The sequence below is a fragment of the Camelus dromedarius genome, chromosome 10 (genome assembly GCF_036321535.1).
Source record: "Camelus dromedarius isolate mCamDro1 chromosome 10, mCamDro1.pat, whole genome shotgun sequence".
NCBI classification, from domain to species: domain Eukaryota; kingdom Metazoa; phylum Chordata; class Mammalia; order Artiodactyla; family Camelidae; genus Camelus; species Camelus dromedarius.
Genome location: NC_087445.1, coordinates 28,806,899 through 28,827,990, shown reverse-complemented (window position 1 = coordinate 28,827,990; position 21,092 = coordinate 28,806,899). Strand labels below are relative to the sequence as shown.

Genomic DNA, 21,092 nt, shown 5'->3' with positions numbered 1-21,092 from the left:
GCAGAGGTGAGACACCAGTCACTCATGCACAACAAGACTGCAACTAATAGTTTTAATGGATGGCACTTTTATAGGATTTCTGGTACAATCCTTCTGAAAGCTTGTCTTTAATAAATTGATCATTACAAAGAACTGGATTGCGTTACCACATAACCATAGTTTACTACATCTGGACACAAGACCATTATGGCAGTTGGCATCCTATATTACCATCCTTGTCTCAAGCATTCTGTTAACAACCGTGAGAGAGACAACCACAGGCTCAAAATGTAGGCTGGCAGTGAAAGAGGCATGTTTATGCTAAGGGGATGCAGTAGACATTAAGCCACATACGATAGAATGCTCACAATTACGTGTACAGGGACAAAAGTAGAATAGTAACTGAAATCCAAACACAGAAATGTGTGAACACTGAAACTCTAAAGACTAGCTGGAGTTCTTTTTGAAACAGCTTATTGAATTCTTTGGATTATTAGTTTTTGAATGCCTATAGTGTCGTTTCTACCTGTGTTTCATATTATTTTACACTGTCTTGTTTCTTGTACTGACTTAAAGTTCTTCAGGGTCAGGGACTGCCATGTTGTGCTCCTCAGTGTGAGCACCCTCTCAATAAAAATGTTGAATTGGTTAAAATCAGTCCTGGTGAATGACCCAAATTCCAGCCCTTGGCTCTGCTTTTCTCCATCCATGTCAGTGGTTTTCAACTGTGACTCTTTCACGTAGGGATACTTCTTGGATGGAGAGAACTTTGTTAGGATTTCTGTTTTCTTACATCCTACCTTTCTTTCAAAGTGCAGCTCAAATCTCATGGTTCCAGTCCCTTCCTGCCTGGAAATCTCCCCAGAGTACTTTCACGTGTACCATCACTGTACACTACAGCATGGGCCATCCGTTTGACAGTTAGCTATGTTTAGCCTTATAGCATTTCTTCTTTTAAAGTTGTTGAAATACTATTGTAACTTGTCTTTTCATGTAATAGTTTCTTATTTCTCCACCTCTACTATTAAGTTTCTGAAAGAAATACAGTATATCTTTGTAGTGTGTAAAACGAATAGCCCAGGACAGGTGCAAGTAAAATACACTTATACACTTTTAAATATTTTAGACTTTTGCCTCAACTTCTGTGAAAATCTTGTGAAACTGGGAAACTCATTTCTTTTGTAATTACACTTTGACCCTAATTTATAATGCTGAGTCTTAAAAATTTTTTAAACTGAAGGTAACAGACTGATGTCTTCTTCAGATTATCTTCCCCCTTAAAGCTGATAGCTGTAAATAAATTGACTTTACAGCAATCTATGTTGCTTATCAAGACCACTGAAAATTACCCATTGGATAAGCTATGGTTCAAAAAATAGCACAATTTAAACAAGGCACACAGTATGTTAGAGGAATAAATATATCCCTTCTCATACCCCGTATTGGAAGAGTCTGAGATGATACATCCTTTCTAGGGGATCTGTATATGTCTGTTCACAAATAATGTCACTGTAAAAACAGCTCCATTTTTTTCAACATTGAAAATCTCAGTTTATCCAACAAAAGTAAATGTAGCTTTATTCTTGAAAAGAAAAAATTGTATGTGATTTTATTTAAAATATTAAGAAAACTACTATAGACCCTGCTTTTTTACAGCACAGCATAACTCTTATTTACTCCAACTTGAGGGTGTGCTTTGATAGTTTAGAGAGCAGACGAAATACAGAGGCTAAAGAATTGTATAAATAGCAATATGGGTAAAGTTACAGACAAAAGATATGTTCTGAAAGATACACCCTCTTTTGCAATATAGATAATAAAATATAAGTAGGTTAGCCATTGATTTAAATAAAATATAAGTAGGTTAACCATTGATTTATAATAAGGGAAGAAAAAAATGTATATGATATTTTAACATTTTGTACTACTTTCTAGAGGCATATGTCACCCGTTAAGGAATTCTAATTAAAATTATAACACACAACACTATGCTTGATAACTGCTCCCCCAGCTTAGAGAAACATTAAAAAGTTCTGTCACAGAAACATAATACAGAACAAATTCTGTTCCTTAATCTTATTTAAGTACATTCAAGTAACACAGTATAAGAAAAAATGTTTTCTCTAAAATGGGTCCATTTTAGTTTAGAGTTTACAGGATTTATTTTTCATTCTAAGAAATTAGCAAATACAGACTTTGAAAGATAGTTTTAGATAGCTGCTAGCACTCTAATTGGATTTCTAAATCCCTGAATTTATTGAATGTTAGAAAACCAAAAAAAAACTCAACATTACTCACATGGTGGATTGTTGTCTTTTTTTGTTAATCTAAGTCCTATTTCACTGGAGTAAAACTCATAGCTTCATGTTACTAGAATTCCCAAGAAAATGCAGTTATTGCAGCTATGGCCTAAAATTTGGCTAAAAAAAGATGAATGACTTTAGGCTTAGAATTGAAGGGTGAGGATTATGTATTCCTCAGCTTTATATCCCCAGGCTTTAGGAAAATACCTGGTAACATAGCAAGAACTCAGTAAATGTCTGTAGTATGAGATGAACGGAATATAAAGGTAGAAGAGGAAACAGACCTCAAAAGAAACTGTCGTTCATGTGTTTGGAAAATTTTTTTAGAAATGGCTAGTATCTTTAGAATTGGTCTTCCATTATTCTCAGAGATACTTGGAAGAAAAGAGCAGCTTTGTGTCACAGAGTTCCTTTGTTTATTCTCTAAGGAAAACTGTAATCCTTGGTTTGTGGCATCACAATTGTTTGCTGTAGGAATGATTATAGATCAAAAACAAAAAGATTATATCCCTTTCAAGAGCAAATGAGTAGCAAGAGCAGATGAAGTCTTAAGGAAACAAAGATGCTCTTTTCATGCGAATATGTTTACGATAAAACTATAGAGAGAGAAATACTGAAACTACTAGTCTTTGTGAAATTTGCTGGCAGATTTTCAGCTTTGAGGAAAGATGATATTCCCCCACAGAACTGGCCTTGAGATATGACTACAGATTATTTTTCTCTCAGACACAGAAAGTAAGAAAAGTGAGTTCTGCAACCAGCTTTCTTCTGCTTTATTTCAGTCGGGCATGAATGGCTTCCCTATCTGTGTACAAAATCACTGTCAGACACCTGCATCTCCTTAACTGTCCAACTAATACATTGTCCAGAGTAGGGGGGTCCATCAAGGAAAGCCAAAGGTGGATTCTCCACCTACATAGATAGAAGACCATTGCCCATGAAGTTACTGCCCCTCTGTCCCCACAGGACCTATGCTGCAGTGCAGCAATGTTACAACCTAATGGAGCAGCTCTGTTCATGACTTGGTATATGATATCCACCTTGATATTGTGTGATTATGCTTGAGAAGAGCAAACCATATTCCTGTTTCATTTTTTACACTTAATCCTGCATTCATTCCAGAAACACTTATGCTAGTCACAGGTAAATACCTGAATATTAACCTGCTAGTCACAGGGATACCCCAATAAATATGATACATTCGCTGCCCTGAGGGGGCTTCAGTTCTAGTGGAAGACAGACAAGTAAAACAATGAAGACTGTGATCCCTCACAATATCATGGATTCAAGCACAGCAGAGAGTAAATCAACTCTGACACATACACAGTCACAGGTGCTTGTCTCACCTTAATATTGGCCTTTTACTTGAGCTTCCCCCAGACTCTGACTCTATTTCAAACAACTCCACTGTACTGTGAGCTCCCTCCATCAGGTGTTTAAGTGTAATACAAACTAAAAGAAGTAAAAATCTTCATAAAAATGTTGGGGGGAAAAAACCTACTGTTCTTGATTCTTTTTTATTATTAAATGATTAATCTTTTAATACTCAAATATAAAGTATATCTAGCAAATTGTACACTTTAAAGTGGTATACTTTATAATACATGAATTATATCTCAATAAAACGATAAAGAAAAACACAAAATATTTCACATACATTTACTTTTTGCCTGAAACCATTTTCTTTCAATCAATAAAAATCACCTCTTTTATCACAAACCTTGATAGCTACCTACATTTCTAGCACTGTTTATAATTTGGGTTCTCATATGGATATGAAAGGAAAACTCCTTTGATGTTTCAAGGTAACCTGACTTGAACATATATTACTACAGTTTTATTTTCAGGGACTATTTCTATTTACTCGTCAGTCTGTTTTTATCTAAAGAGTCTTCCCAGAGAACATCAGCTGTTTCGTAATGTTAGGTGAGAAACTGACTGAGTGACTTTAGTGACATCATTTAACCTCCAGGAAGCTGTCTTCGGTAAAACAACAGGGGTGGACTAAATTTGATGATTTTTGGAAATCCTCAAATTTAATTCTCAGTGTAAACTTTATGACACTAGATTCAAGCTTCTCAAACTTCATAAGACAGTGTTTTGTTTTGTTTTGTTTTGTTTTGTTTTGTTTTAAGGTAATAGGCGATTCCTTGAGCTGTTACAGGAAGGATCAATATGAAAGGGATAGAAAAGGAACAAAAAAGGAAATCAATGCCCAGTTGCACAGCAACACCCACCAACTCCAGTGTTTAGGCTGAGAATTTTTATTCTCCTTGTGTCTCAACTGATGACGAGGTCAATTAATTACTGTGGGGGGAAGATGAGACCAAGTTCTACCTACTAATAAGGCACCCTAACATCTCTTAATACAAAGGGAGGCAGCATGTCAATGTTCATTAACTGCACTAATTATGGTTTCTCAATCACTTGAGCCATGCCCGCACTCCAGAGTTGCAGAAGACCAATAGAAGAGATTGGACCTAAGCCTGCAGGGTAGGGGTGGGGCATGACCACAATGAGAATACACAAAGGGAAACCTGGCATCAGAACCTCCTCTTTATAATACCTACTTTTAATTGTGTTTTATAACAATCAGAGAAACCAACTTCTAGGGTTAGAATCTAGAAAGGTCCCCCAGTGCAAGCATCAATGTGATGCCAAGCTTCTCCCTCATCAGTCAACCTCTTAAAGTTACAGGCCACTTGACATACTGTTCTCTTTAACAGAAACAAAACCTGGAGCTAAAACACAAAACAGTAACAATAATCCCTGAAGCGAATGGAAATAAGTATAAGTAGGCAAGGCATTTATACACTCCTGCTGTCTTGAAATAGGTCAAACTTCTGACTGTGAAGTAAAAGCATCTATCTTTTTACATCATTCAGCAGCTCCTATACAAAGTTAAATTACAGAAAATTAAAAGATTTTGGATATATGGAAGAATGTTTCAACAATCTTAAGGGTAAATGTCACTTTACATCATTTTAATAGATTTATGAAGCTTGATTTACTGTAGGAACAAGTTTTCCTTTCATCATGGATTTTATCTAAATGAAGTTGGAATTGGACTGGCGATAGGCAAAGAGAACATTTTGCTAGTATATTCCTTCATTTTTTTTAATCTTCAGGATTACAGAAGTAAGTAGATTCTTCTGCAGCCTAATATGTCAAGACAGGAAGCAAATCAGTACCAGCTATCTATGAGTTAAGACTAGGGTCTTTATACCTTCCAATCCTTCAAATGTTAGGTCTTGCTTCCTCTCTCCACTTTATTCCTGGCGAGTTGGTCAAGATCAGAAGACTAATGCAGTCACTATTATATAGGAGAAGTTATGGAGTCAAGCTGGCCAACTGATGATTTCTAGACCAAACAACTGGGTATATCATTCTCTGTTCAACAAGGTTCAAGTTGGGGTGCTAACTGTGTGTTTTCAGGTGTAAACTATAACTTTTCATCATCTACAAATTTTCTAATTTTTGATGAAATACAAACAAAGAACATGAAGGGAATGGCTGGTATGAGAGTTCTTACCCAGAGAAAACCAGCTCCTTTGTTGTTATTGTTCAAAGACTGTCCATGGTATTGAAAAAAAAAGTTATATAATTATACCTATCAGAAATTTGGGCCAATAGGCCTTATTTTGGATCAGAAAAAACAACCAATTTAATAGAAAATGACATAAAAACTTGTCTTACTTTAAGACCATAATGAAAATGGTTGTAGAAGGAAATCAGCCGTCAGAGGGAGCTGTTTCTTGTGGTAAGTATATGTCCCTGACAATAAGCCATGTGGGTTCATTTCCAAGCTTTGCCACTTACTAGCCATGTGACAAGTTGGACAAGGTACTTAGCATTTCTTCAGTTCAGTACCCTCTTCTGTAACATGGACATACTAATAGTACCAACGAGGAAGCATGGAATGAGTCAATATATGTAACACATTGTGAAGCGTGCCTGACGTATTTGCTACACAAATGTTTGTTACTATCTCTGCAAAGTACTTTTCTAGACTGTGAAGCCATGTAAAAGGCTAGGTACTATTATCATAATATTAAAATGTTATGCAGCTTAATACCATAGAAGGTAGAAAGAAATATTCTGCAAACTGGCAGAGGGGAAGGTTGGAGACAGGGAGAGAGGGGAAGGGTGAAATAGAGAAGGAAGGGGACAGAGAGAGAGAGAATAAACTAACCCAAGGATCTCCATGAGCCTCTCGCTGGAGTCTGGATGACTGATGAATGCCCACCATTAAGGAAACTTACTCAGCAAGTGAGAAAGAGTGCAGTTCTCATTATGCAGCATGAGAGAACTCATTAGTTAAAGCCAGATACTCCAGTTGCTACTTCTGTGATGACTGAAAAACTACTGTTTACCAAGGCTTTGCTAAATCCACAAGTTCATGCAATGTCCTAATGGTTTTTATAACTCTCCAACTCAGTGTGTGCTCCACAACTACTGTTCAAATAGAATGCCAAACTGTTCACCCACAGTAGAAAAACCATGGCAAATAACACTGCCACTACCATTTAAAATAAATATGTAAAGACATACCTTGCTCCAGGTCCCTGATGCAACATTGTTCTAATTCTCCCCAAAAGCTATACTCACAAGTCATAGAGACATAGATGTGTTTATTTGGTCCCCAAGGTGTTTGCAGCTTTAGGACTATAGACAGGAAATCATTCCCATGACTTGAGCAAACTTTTGAGATCACCCAGCGCAGACTCAGCATGGCCTTTCAAGGGCGGAATCACCTTTCCCACTTCACTTCTGAGCAGCAGGGCCCTGACATCACAGTAACAGGGACACAGCACATTCCTCATGTCCAGGCCTCTGCACATGTATCCGCCTTGGCCTCTGGTCTTGGATTTCTAGCAACTTCAGTGACTCAACCAACATGAGCTCTGGGAAGTCTCTCCTCAGTACTGCCCATTCTTAAGCCTCACTCCCAGTACCACCCACTTTGTTTTTTAATCATTGGTTCTTGTTTCTGGTTTTCCTTAGAGATTATGGACTCAACCATGGCAGAGCTAGTTTCTTGATCATTTTTTATTTTCCAGAGGTGTCTGTCAAGTAAACGAAGGCAAATTGCTCTGTTTATAAATGAGGAAACTAAGATGGAGGAGTTAAACAGTTTGTCTAGCAGCATTCAAATTCAGAGCAGGGACACAAGGTCAGGTTTTACTCATCAGTGAAAATTTTTCTGGATACTTAATGGGGATTTAATTTCCAGAAGTTGTATTACAAACAAAATACTAGAACTTTGCAGACATAATAACCATAGCTCACCATCTCCTAATTGGTTTCATAGAGCTGCTTTCTGGGGGAAGAAGCGGGTGTTACAGTACATAAAATGAGCAGTGAAACAAATTCAGTGTTAAGTGACTTAACAGGTAGGTCATGAATTTTTAGTTCAATGTCAAGGGCCACTTCTGTTTACTACGTGCTTGCTTTATACAGAAAGGCTCAAGGCCAGGTGCCTAACATATTCATCTTCATAACAACCTTATGAGCAGATACTAATATTCTCACCTTAAATAAGAGAGATCCAAGGCCATGAGAGGTGGAGTAACTGGTTCAGGGTCAAGCAGCAAAGCTACTAATTGGCAGAGTCAAAATATGAACCTTGTTTTCTCTTACTTCAAGGCTCTCTCCAGCATTTATTGTTGTATCTAAGTGTACACTTATCACTCTGGCCTAAAACCCCAAATTCATTTTAAAGTCAAAATAAAACTCAAAAAGTGGCCTCTTTCTTAGTTCTTGCTTATAGTCTCTTTGAAGTTGAAAGTTTGCTGTGGAACTAGAGACAATTGAGGATTGTTTCCTGAGAGCCTTGGGCTCCACATGGGAGCAGGTGGAAAGACAATTTGGACAATGTCCAGTGATGGTTAAGGGCCAGTTAGTTAGGGTGAACTTGTGTGAGAACAAGGATTAAGAAACAGAAAACTCAAGCTGTATGAGATTCCCTTCCCCCAATATGCCATTTTGAGTCCCAGAGGAAAAATAAGAAGCTAAAGTATAAAAAAAAGTTTAACCTTGGTGAGGAAAATGTTTGAGATTTTAAAAAAAAAGCAGGTCTGAGAACATTAGAAAACTCCGAACAAAAATAAGCTTTGAAACTTGAGAATTTGTTTGCAGTTTGAGTTCTAACAGCCACAGAAAATTCAGAAAGAACAAAAGACTATAAACACACAGATGCACACCCTGGTTTTGGATGCAACATTACTTCTAAGGTGAGCTGCTGTGTCTTTGTGTCCTACAAGATCTGTTTACAAGATGCAGAATGGCCGCCAGCCGGGAAGGGACTCTCTGTACCTTTCTATCTTATTTGATGAGGCCAGTCCTTAGCTACGAACAAAGAAACCATCTTCTCAGATTGCCAGCTGGGAGACCCATCTTTAATGTAAAAAAACTGCACTGGGACTTTAATCAGTAGGTACGTTTGAGTTAAATCTGAGGGTCTGCATTAAAATGTATTCACTTCTATACTGTCTAAAGATAATAACAGCCTACTTTGAGAGAAAAGGGTCTGAAAGTAAGGCTTCAACTTGCTGGTAGATCAGGTGGGGATGAGAAAAGCAGCTCTTTTAACAGGAAGACACTCTTTATTCTGTTTGCCCCTGTTGTTCCTACTACTAATGCTGATCACAACAGAGTTTCAGTGAGCTGTAAATTCAGTTAGAAATCGATCCCGACACACAGTTCGGTTAATCACCTGCTGTGCGCCCAGTGGTGAGCTGGCTGCCATGTAGCCACAACACTGGCATAACACCTGACCAGGAGAAGCTTCTATTCGAACACAGGAAATGAACAGAAGAAAGGGCAACATAGTGCTAATTGTGTTGGTTTAAACTAGCAAGTTTTTTTTTGTTCTGCCTCTGTCTGTCTTTCTATCTATCTATCTGACTGTCTGTCTATCCATCCATCCATCCATCCATACTGAGTTCAGCAAAGCCCTAGGGGTCTGACCAATGACAGGGATGGGAAGAGGTGAGGGTTTCACTGATTCTAAAACATATATATATATATTTTTAACATTTGAACATCTCTGAAATTGATGTACATGTTATAATTGGCATCTTTTTGACAAAATAATAGCTACTAAGAAAACTGAGCACTTACATCAGGGACTCTGATAAACATTTTATATGTATTTAACTTTAATTATCTATGAGGGAAGTACTGTGATTACTTTCTTTTTTAGGGATGAAGAAAGTAAAATACAGAGAGGTTGTTATTTGCTTAAGGTCACATAACTTGAGCCAGGGACCACATTCAGGCAGCCTGACTCAAGGACAAGGTGTCACACAGTCCCCACTGTTAATTCAGTGAGGACAAGACCTTGAGTGGAAGGCAGGGTGCTTTGGACCCAATCTGCAGCAGGAGAACTGCTATATTCTTCAGGACAATAGTAATGATTCCCACCTCTCACCCCTAACCCTAGCGTATCGGGGCCTTCCACCTCGGGACTTCAGTAAACTTAGCTATTCATCTCTCCAAAAGGCAGTTACCTGGCTTATCCCACCAGATATGAAAAGGTTGTTACTACTTTTTATTTCATAAAATCACTCAGTTTTCTCATTCCATTACACAGACCACCATATTTGTTCAAAAAACAACACAACAAAAGACTATCTCTTGTGGTTTGTGTCAAAAATATTTTAAAATGGAGGCTTTTCCCTGGTCTACTCCACTTGTCAACTCCACATAAAAGATGAAAACAGATTTCTGTTGTCAACTTTCTCACTTCAGGAAGGCAGGAGCCACTTTGAAGAAAAAAAATTAGGCATTCAAAGCTAGCAAAAAAGTGAGAGGGGTTTGTTTGTGTGTGTGTGTGTGTGTTTGGTTTGCTGTCTGCATCTATGTAATGCTCCAGTGCATGTCCAGCCTCATGAGTTTACACATAAATTATAAATTAATTGAAAGCCGATATGACAAGTGGTTTTGCATTATGAATGCTTGGAGGTTTATGAAACATCAACAGTGATGGCTTTATGCCTGCAAATGTACTCTGGCACACACCAAAAGCCTTTGCTTAGAGAAAATAGAAATGTTCTCTTCTGTGGTCATTGCTTTGATGAGTTTTTTTCCCTTCCATGAGGAAATAGTGTTTACCATTGGCAATGAAGAAACTGTCTGTGGAGAAAAGAAATGCGTCCTTAGCATGTCATAGGAAAACCACCGGGTTCACTGGGTTTTCCCAGGGAGAATCATGCAATGCAAATTGGTGACTATTACATTTTCACAGAAATTTTTAGTATAAATATTGGTCTAGTTGAAGACTTAGGTTTCTGGACTCTATAATCAACACATACTAAGAAAGAGTAAAATACTTTGGTGTCTAGAGCAGGTGAGTTAACTGTTCTTCTAAGAACAGAAAGGCATGAATTTGTGACCTGGTTCAGCCCATACTAGGTGTGTGACCTTGAACAAGTCAACTCCTTCCTGAATCTCTTGTTCTTTACTTCTAAGATGAGATGGTTAAACTACATGATCCTTGCTTGAGGTCTATTCCAGCTCTAAACATTTAAAATATGATCTAAGAATGTTTTTTAATGTCTCTCTATATATTGGCAGTGTCTTGATTCATTTATTCATGAGGAAATAGCAGATCTTTTCCCTTTACCTACCTGACCAGTGTTGTGAATATTTTAGCTTACTGGACAAAGGTGCCACATACATGCGGTCATTAAAATGGAAAGACAGGGCACTGTTATCTGGAATGTTTCAGATAAGAGGCTCATTATCATCTGCACAGACTGGAGATGTGAGAGTGTTGTCATGAGTACAGGAAGAAATTCTCAGCACATTTGGATGCTAAATATTGGAAGACACGTGGGCACTGAGGTTAAAGACAATACACCTCCACAGATGGCAGCAAAGATGCTGGGACCGGGCTTTGTGGTGGGAACAAAATAGGTCAAAGGTGTCCTCCTTATAGACCTTCTGTGACTCATAGTTTCTCACCCGTCTCCTATAGCAACAAAAGGACTGTTCTTCAGAGTAGTTTAGCTTTAATTGCATGAAATTAGTTGTTTTAATGACGTATATTTACAGTGCTGTGTTTCAGGTATATAGCAACGTCAATCAGTTATACACATATACATTCTTTTTCAGATTCTTTTCCATTACAATTTATTACAATATACTGGCTATAGCAGTAGTTAAATACATGTACAAGAGCTGGTGATGACGAATCTGAAACCAGAGGTCTGATGACTACTCATGTCTGTGTAACTGCCACGGCAAGTAGGACTGTGGTCCAAACGGTAATTTTTAAGTCAACTTTTAGGACCTTGGAAGAAAATGTGCTGTTGTAACTATGTTCAAAAGTCGGGAGGGTTATTTTCTCAACCTAGACAACAAAGGTATAAAATCTACAATGTATTGCGAGCACATTGTCCCCCTGACAAAATGCTCCTCACGTCTTTCCTTCCTAGTTACACCACCAGCACCACCTTATCTTTATGGCTTTTCCTGGTTCTTCATCTCACTCTGACCTTTATTGAATCCCAACAGCATTGCATTAGTACTTAGGATTAGCTTCTAGGTGTTCTTCTTACTATTTACTTCTTACTATATCTAACTTTGCCTACTTAGACATCCTGGAAATTAAGGTTCCTTGTAACTTTGATATTCTTGCGAGCACTTAGTGTGGTACTTTTCTGTGTCAGTGTGGTGGATATTTACTGGTTCATCCTCCAGCTCAGAAGTAACCTCCTCTTCAAGGCAGGAGCCAGATCTATAGAGGTGGACTGTTAGCAACTACGTCCTAATGTGTCTCCACAACAAAATGAGTCAGCTGAAGTTCAGAGTTTGTTCTTTGGCATTTGGAATCTTACTGGCAAGACAAATTTTGTCTCTTTCTTTAGGGAGACTTTATGTGAAAGAAAATATGATCAAAGGACATATTTCCTGCATGTGGGTGAGGGAAACAGAAGAAGCTGGCCTATACAGGGGAAAGAATGAAGGCAGCCCAGAGAAAAACACAAAGATGAGTGTTTCAGAGAGGATGTTGGGAAATCTCTATAGTGTTCCTGTTTCAGGTAACAGTTCTCTATGTTTTAAAATTTTTAAACTTTTTTTTGTTGAAATATTGTTAGTTTATGGTATACAGCAAAGTGATTCAGATATACATACACATATTGTATATTCTTTTTCAGATTCTTTTCCATTACAGGATATTATAAGATACTGAATATGGTTCTCTGTGCTACACAGTAGGTCCCTGTTGTTTATTTATAGTAGGTTGTATCTGTTAATCCCAAACTCCTAATTTAGCTCCCCACCTCCTTTCTCCTTCACTGTAAGTGTGTTTTCTGTGTCTGTGAGTCTGTTTCTGTTCTGTAAATAAGTTCAATTGTATTCTTTTTTTAGATCCCACATACAAGTGATATCATACGGCATTTGTCTTTCCATGTCTTGACTTTCTTCAGATAACAGTTCTTGTACCACACCTGCATGGGTGGCCTTTGGCTCTATATAAGTAAATAATTTATAAGAAATACATTTAGAGTAGGTGATTTATAATAAACTCTCTGGTTTTCCTTACGCAAAGTCTAGGGGCTGTAGGTTACTTAATATAGCCAATCTAATGTAAATACAACTCATGCCTGTGATAGTATAACAATAATGCTGACTTCAGTGCCTGTTAAATGAATCATATCCATGTACATTTGCCATCTCAGAAAATGGTGAAATGAAGATTGGAGGGTCATGCTCTGTAATATAGTACCCTAAACCAATAATGTTTCTCAAATTGCAGTCTTCATAGCACATGTATCAAAGTCACCTGACATGCTCTGTTAAAAAGGACATTCCCTGGCAGAAAATATTTTCAAATCTTGTATCTAATAAGGAGTTAGTATCCAAGATATATAAAGAACTCATACAGCTCAATAGCAAAAATGCAATCTGATTTAAAAATAGTCAGAGGAACCAAATAGACAGTTTTCCATGTCCAGTAGGTACATAAAAAAGTGTTCAGCATCACTGATCATCAGAGAAATGCAAATCAAAGACAATGAGAGAGCACCTCACACCTGTTAGAATGGCTGCCATCAAAAAGATGAGAATTAAGTGCTGGTTAAGGATGGGGAGAACAAGGAACTCTTGTGCACTATTGGTAGGAAAGTAAGTTTGTGTAGCTACTATGGAAAACAGTATGTAGTTTACTCAAAAAATTGAAAATAGAACTACCATATGATCTGGTAATTCTACTTCTGGATATATATCCACAGGAAATGAAATCACTATCTCAAAAATACGTCTGCAACTCCCATGTTCACTGCAGTATTATGTATAATAACCAAGACATAGAAACACCCTAAGTGCCCATAGATGGATAAATGGGTACAGAAAATGTATATTATATTATTAGTACACAATATTATTTTAATCTTAAAAAAGAAGAAAATTCTGCCATGTGGAACAACATGAATGGACCTTGAGGACATAGGCACTATGCTGAATACAATAAGCCAGACAGAAAAAGACAAATACTGTATGACCTCACTTATGTGGCATCAGGGGGGAAAAAAAACAAAAACAAAAACTGATAGAAGAGATCGGTGGCTGCCAGAGGCTTAGGGTGGAGGATGTAGGAAGGGATTGAGCGTGGTCAAGAAGTAAAAGCTTCCATTTACAATTGACCCTTGAACAATGCAGGAGTTAATACACATATAATTTATATTTGGCATTTACTACTGAAAAATGTCCGTGTATAGGTGGACTTGTGCAGTTCAAACCTATGTTATTCAAGGGTTAACTGTATAAGATAAATAAGTCCTGGGGATGTAGTATACAACATGGTGACTGTAGTTAACAGTACTGTGTTGTATATGTGAAAGTTGCTAAGAGAGTAGATCTTGTGAGTTCTTAACCACAAGAAAAAAGAATTATAACTATCTGAGGTGATACACTGTAACTAAATTTATTATGGTAATCATTTTGCATTATACAGATATCAAATCATTACATTGTATGACTTAAAGTAATACAATGTTAAATTTCAATTATGTCTCAATAAAACTGGGGAAAAAGAAATAAAATGGACATTCCTAATAGCCTTGGCTGAAGTAATGAACCAGAATTTCTGAAGTTGGAACCAGGAATTTGAATTTCAATTAAACTTCCATATAATCCATATATAGGCATTAGCTCAGACTTAATTTGGCAAGACCTACATTTTCTCTAAATCGGTCTAAACATTCACCAGCCTGATGTACTGATTTGGACAGTGATACTAGCTTTAAGGACGACTTTGTTCCCTGCATTCTAGATGCCATCCTCAAATTCTGGCTACTTAAATTCTAGTAGGACTTTTCAGTCTTACAGCAGAAAATAAAAACAAAGTATTTGTAAAGACCTTCAAGACAGAGTTATACTAATTTCTCAGATTCCTTCTTCTAGGTGTCATTGAACCCAATGTCAGAGTCCCATTTTCTTTAAAGGAAACCTCTCACATAATCTAATAATACTCTGCTACAGTTTAAACCTACGTCCTCCTGTTCTGACCTCAGGATCAGTGCAAATAGGTTTCATGGCTATAATTTCTGTTTTAGTCTTAGAATCAAAATAATAAATTTAGCATCACCCGTCTTGGGAGATGTTAGTAAACATTCTTCCATAGTGATTATGCCAAAATAATTACATGTTTGAATGTGACTTGTCTTTCCTCCATTTTTTTCATTGAAAGCTGGTGAAAAATCTATTCAAATTTATATGGAAGATAATAATGTAAAAAAAAAATTTTTCCCCCCAGTGTGTTGCTTCATGGCCCAAAATATTACGTAGAGGTCTTTATTCTATTATCACAGATGAGTACAACACTTAAATACCCCCTTCATGGCTGTTAAAGCACAGTAGAGTCAATTCATGCCCCGGGAGCTTTAATCACAGATCATCATCATGATAAACGTGAAGTCAGTGTGGGCTATCATGTCAACGGCTACTGGGGGACTTCTTAATGGCAGCGCTGCCAGCATGCAGTTCCTAACTACTTTCAAGGAGCACTTCTAACCTAATGGCTAAATGAGTATCATTAGAGTACCTTTACATGTAGCATTTCGGGAGAAAATCTGTATTTAAAGGAGGCCAGTTATTGTAGTCAATGCACAAAACTGAGGTTGCTTGAATGATTACAAATATTGTCAGTGATTTGAAGTCATAAGGGTAAAGAGTGAATTAACAGCTTACTAACAGGATGAGCTATTTATTGCATTTTAATTTTTTGTGACCTGTCATATTCATAATCTCAAAGTATTACAGTGGGGACATGAAGAAAATATCACAGAAAAATGCTAAGAAGACTCAGGATAATAATAAGGAGCAGATAGGAGGGGTGAAAGATTCTGGTTAGTGACAAGATTCTGGTTGGTGAGAACTCTTCACTATGAGTTTTTATGTTGCCCCAAATGGCATTCGTCATATGCCTTGTTTTCTTTTTAAAATTCAATTTTCAGCCTCAAACCATAAACTACAGAAACTGTTTTAAAGAATACTGCAAAACTTAAAAAGAGCCTTTATGACTAAGAGGAAGAACAGGAAAGACATAAGAAGCAGACTATTTCGAAAAAAAGACAGTTCACAATCCACTGTGAGTTTCCTAAAGTTGAAAATGTTCCCCTAAATGCTTGGAACAGAATAAAGGAAATTGTAACTTAACCAGTGAGCTAACAAGATCCCTTTTGTGTTCTATCAAATATCTGACCAAGTTGTTAGAGTATGTAAATTGAATAAGAGGTTATCCAGCTCCTGAGGGTGAAGGCACACAGGGCTGAAGATGTGTTTTGCTTAGCCAGCACAGTAATTCAACATAATCAAAACTGGAAGACTTAAAGAGTTTACAAAGTAAATATCCAGATTGCCACAGGCCTCTTTGCTTCATGTTCTGTTACAGGGAGTTCCTTCATAAAGCTGATATCCCTGTAGACACCTGAGGTTAGGGTTCCTCTTAAAGTTTCTAACTGAATGTGATAGGGCAAAATGGTAGAGACTGAGGGATCATCCAGTGCATCAGCCTCATTTCAGGTTGTTAGAACAGAAACCAAAAGAGGTTAACAGGAATGCTTTAAGACCTCAATTAAGTAAATCAGTAGAAACTTTGTGGTAGAATTTGGACTGTTCCAAACAACGTTTTGTTACTTGGCACAACCATAAGCTTTTATTTGGATATTTTAATCTTATGCTAAGGTAAACTTGATCTAAAAGAAAAATGATGGTCCAGTTATCATTATGTATGAATTGGTTTCACTACAGGTCCCTGTTTCTGAGGAATACCAGAAATAGCCAGTGTTACAGCTTTCTGCTTGATAAATGCCACAATATCCTAAATGCTTGCACATATATAAAGATTTTTCATTGCCTTTCATCAAGAATTCACACAAAACCATTAAGGATTCTGAAATTTTAAGATACCATTCAGGTCACCATTTTTGCTTCCAAAATAGGCAACCTTCTGGGAACATAATACCTTAATATTAGCTCTAACATTATTTTAGACTGAAGGGTCAAATCATGAATATGTACTTAATAATTATATTTTTCAGGCTATGCAAAACTGACAAATACCGAGAAATCTGCTTATTCCCTATACTGTCTCTTTTTCAATGAGGATTCTCACCATAGATCAGTGTATTTGGCACATAGAATCCTCAGAAGCTTATCCATTCAGTATATTCTGTGAACTTGAAACCAGAAAAGAGGAATCAACTTCATTAAGTTATGCTGAATGAATGTAAAGAATTCAGCACCTTTAAATGTGCAACCACTAAGTTAAATGTACAGGGATTTTTAAGTTGGCTATTCGTTAGAAACTCTTGTATCAGATGCAGAGTCATATTTAAAAGAAAAAGAACTAATGAGTTAGTTTTTAAGAGTGTGGTCAAAAAGAAGAGGGGGACAATTCTTGAAAGTACAGTCAAGTATAAACACACTGAATTACCTCGTATTCCTGGGAAAACTTCAAGTTGTCATTTGCTTTCAACCTTTCAATGTGATCTGCGAGTTCCAGGATAGGTATTGGAGGATGGCTAGCCATACCTATTAAAAGGAAAGAATAGAGACACTTGAAAACAAATGTAAATGACGCTAACTACTCCAAAATACAGAGAATAGTATAGTTAGAAATGGCCTGAAAAGACGTGAGTAGTAAAGATGTTTAATGTGAGGAAGCAGGCAGATAGTTTGGTTACTCAAAGCAGGACATGCTCTGGAAGGACGAATTTTGTAGCCAAATGAAAAGTCACCAAGCATAATCCCCAAACTAACAACATTCCTAGTGTGAAAGAAAGCGTTACTGTGCTATGAATCAATGCAGTTAGCTAGCAGAGAAAACTGACAGGCTTGATGTCAACTTCTGCTTTGAGTAATGACTGTTATGTCATTTCAAACTCCTTCTCCTGCACTGTGTGAAATGGAAATTGTGTGGAATTAAATGGTGTAAAGTGAACTAAGAAAACAGACACTGAGAAAGGCCTAAAAGGGAAAGAGTAGTAGCTTGATAGGAAACATAAAGTGACTTATGCGTAATCAAGGAAAACTAACTTGAAGAATGAAGGTTACCAGGGTAACCGGAATCATCTGAACCTGCAAAGGAAATGATGGTGTAAATAAAAATAGAATGAATTTGTTAAAAAAAAAATGAAATGGATCGTCTGATAGTTTTTTAAAGGACTAATAAAAATGCTGCAGGTTTTTACAGGATTCACTATACATTGTGACTAGATTAAGATCGCTTTAAAATTTCACAAACCTGTAGGTGACTGACATTCACATGCAAACGTGTACACAAAGAATGACATGCACCACAGCTCATAGACGATAATCACTGATGACAAAAACCAGACACCAAACTGAGTTTCAAAAATGCTTCCACTAGTAGCAGATTGTAGACGTTGGGGTTGCAGCCTTCTCCTGGACATTTATCAATGGCCACACTGACAATTTGTGGTATTTTGCCCCAGGTCCCCATTAGTCAACCCCTAGCAAACCTACAATCTACTTCAGGTGTAAACATCTTTGTCTACTAATGGGAAATGAAGCAGGAAAGGGAGCAAATGGTCTAAGAAGGAAAAAGACGGTGCAAAAAGAGAGCAGTGGCAGGGGGTGGTGCATCTTAGTTCAGTCTGCCAGCTGAGGATGTATTAGAGTCACAGAATCTACTAAAAATAGTCCACCACTAATTATGGTGATTCCTGTGTCTTTCCAATGGTTTCTCACTTTTCGTATGATCTGCATTTTCTTTCTTTCTGAAAAATTTTCAAGAGCACCATGAGAGAGCATTGCTGACTCATGTCTTACAAGATGGATGCGAATTCCAGCTGACTAGAAAAATCTGAACTAGCATGCCCCTAGGGAAGCCTCTGAAGTAGAAAAAGAATGAGGGAGGGGCTCAAACTGGAAGCCATGTAGACATTTTGCTGTCTCTGGGACTCTTGAGGTTTTTAAGCTGTGGGATGTGACCATTACATCAGTACAACATCTAATTACTTTATGGGCATTTTAGAAATTGTGCCATTATTGAAAGTCACCCAGTGAGCTCCTTTATCTCAAATGCCAAATTATAGATGGTTTGGTAAGTTCAGTAAAAAAACTACTTTGCCTCTTCCAAACAATTATTTTAGTGCTGTGTTGTGTGTGATACGTGGTATTTAGCATTTATGGTTATGAAAGTCTGCTTCTAGTCAGCTGAAGTCTTAATGGAAGATTCAATAAAAATGAGTCGGCTTGGAAGTAGAAACTCTTTGTTGGTGATACAATTATACATTTGGAGCTAAATGTTGGAACCCATTTCTGGAACTTTTCCCAATAGATGGTAGAATTGAACTCATTTACATTCTGTGGAAAGAGTAGGTGGGTGACAGTGATCTAAAGTGATCTTATCCAGATGAGGCACCCCCAATGACAAGAATGGAAATGGAAATGCACAGAAGACTCCAGGCTTATCTGGAAATGGGATGATGTGGACATCCAATACAGTGCTTTAACAGAGAAAATAATAGAGACAAAGATGTTTAGACCTTTTCGAGCGAATCGTGGGAGAGAGTTATTATCATATATGGACTGAGTGGTGGTTTGGCTAGAGAGGGAAGACACTGAGCCAATCAGGGAGGCGTAGGGGACTGAATTACTGCTCAAAGCTGCAAAAAGTAAAGCCAGTTGGAGATGGGAAAAGTATTAGTATAACAATAGTAGAAGACCATCATAATCAACCACAGATGCGATCAACATAATTTACTTCTGGCATGCACTGGCACGTGGTCTGGAAGTGTTACTTTGGAAACTAGTTAACAGAGAAATCCCAGTAAAACTGGAGTAATCCATTACATTCTAATGCAGGACGTGTATATGTCACATACAAAGATACCATGGCATTTAAGAGTTATTATTTAAGACTTGTCAGTATTACACCAAAGATCTAGGACAAGTAAAAATGGCAGAACTGATGTTTCATAGAAAAGGGAGGAAAGCTTGTGGGAATCTGATTGTACAGGAGAAGAAATCCTGAACTAGTATGCCAAATATGAATTCTACTTCTAGGGCTGCCATCTACTAATAGGGACAGATCTCTTGTTATCAAGGACCTAAACGTCTTTATCTGTAAAATAAAAATGTGGCGCTAAGTAAATTCTGGAGTCACTTCCTTCTTTGTAACTCCTTTCTACTTCAAGCAGATAGGATTTCTGAGCAGAGAAGGGTCTCCTGGATGTAGTTCATATGTAAAGGTTTTAAAAGTTAATATGTCTTTTCTTAGAGAGGTGGGGAGTATTTACATTCTATAAAATAGAAAATGCAGCTGAACTGCCAACTTTTTGAAGTAACTTTAATACAGTTTTCTTTAGCTAACCAAATTATTATACATTATTAAATGTATAAATGTTAATGTAAAAAATATGCTAAAGAATAAACCTGGGATGAAAGTCCTCTAAACATGAAACTCTTACATATTTATTTTTATTATTACTTTTTAATTTAAGTATAGTTTATTTTCAGTGTTGTGTTATTTTCCGGTATAGAGCAAAGTGATTCAGTTAGGTATGTGTATATATATATATATTCTTTTTCATTTTCTTTTCCCTTACGCTTATTTATTAGACGATATTAAATATAAGTCCCTGTGTCAGATAGTAGGGCCTTGTTGTTTATTTAGTTTATATATAGTAGTTTATAGTGCTAATTCCAAACTCCTAATTTTCACACCCCCTCTTCCCCTTTGGTCACTGTAAGTTTCTTTTCTATGGCTGTGAGTCCGCTCCTGTTTTGTAAATAAGTTCTTGTGTCATATTTTAGATTCTACATGTAAGTGATATCATATGATATTTGTATTTCTCTGAGTTATTTCACTTAATGTGATAATCTCTAGGTCCATCTATGTTGCTGCAAATGGCATTATTTTATTCTTTTTAATGGCTGAGCAGTACTCCATTGTGTGTACACACACACACACACACACAAACATTCCACATCTTCTTTATTCATTCCTCTTTCAGTAGAGATTTAGGTTGCTTCCATGTCTTGGCTATTATAAATAGTGCTGCTATGAACCCTGGGGTGCATGCATCTTACCAGTTAGAGTTGTCTCTCCATATATGCCTGTAGTGGGATTGCTGGATCATTTAGTAACTCTATTTTTATTTTTTGAAGGAATCTCCATACTATTTTCCACAGTGACTGCACCGATTTACATTCCCATCAAGAGTGTACTCCGAGAGTTCCCTTTTCTCTACACTCTCTCCAGCATTTATTACTTAACGTGAAATTCTTGAGCTTGTATCAGAAATAATCACCAAGGGTCTACTGCAAAATACT

The 21,092-nt window shown here is 37.1% G+C and overlaps 1 protein-coding gene across 20 annotated transcripts in view; it reads right to left on the bottom strand.

Moving 5' to 3' along the window:
* The window catches only part of PTPRD (protein tyrosine phosphatase receptor type D), a 1,876,190-nt gene that overhangs the window by 90,032 nt on the left and 1,765,066 nt on the right, over positions 1 to 21,092 (bottom strand). For 11 of the 20 annotated variants that reach the window (XM_064490212.1, XM_064490215.1, XM_064490213.1 and 8 more), the window contains one exon: positions 17,227 to 17,324. In XM_064490212.1, the coding sequence (XP_064346282.1) occupies positions 17,227 to 17,324 (98 nt within the window). Of the gene's footprint in view, positions 1 to 17,226; positions 17,325 to 17,828; positions 17,871 to 21,092 lie in introns of all 20 variants that reach the window. The other 9 variants (XM_064490208.1, XM_064490209.1, XM_064490220.1 and 6 more) reach the window with 1 other exon arrangement.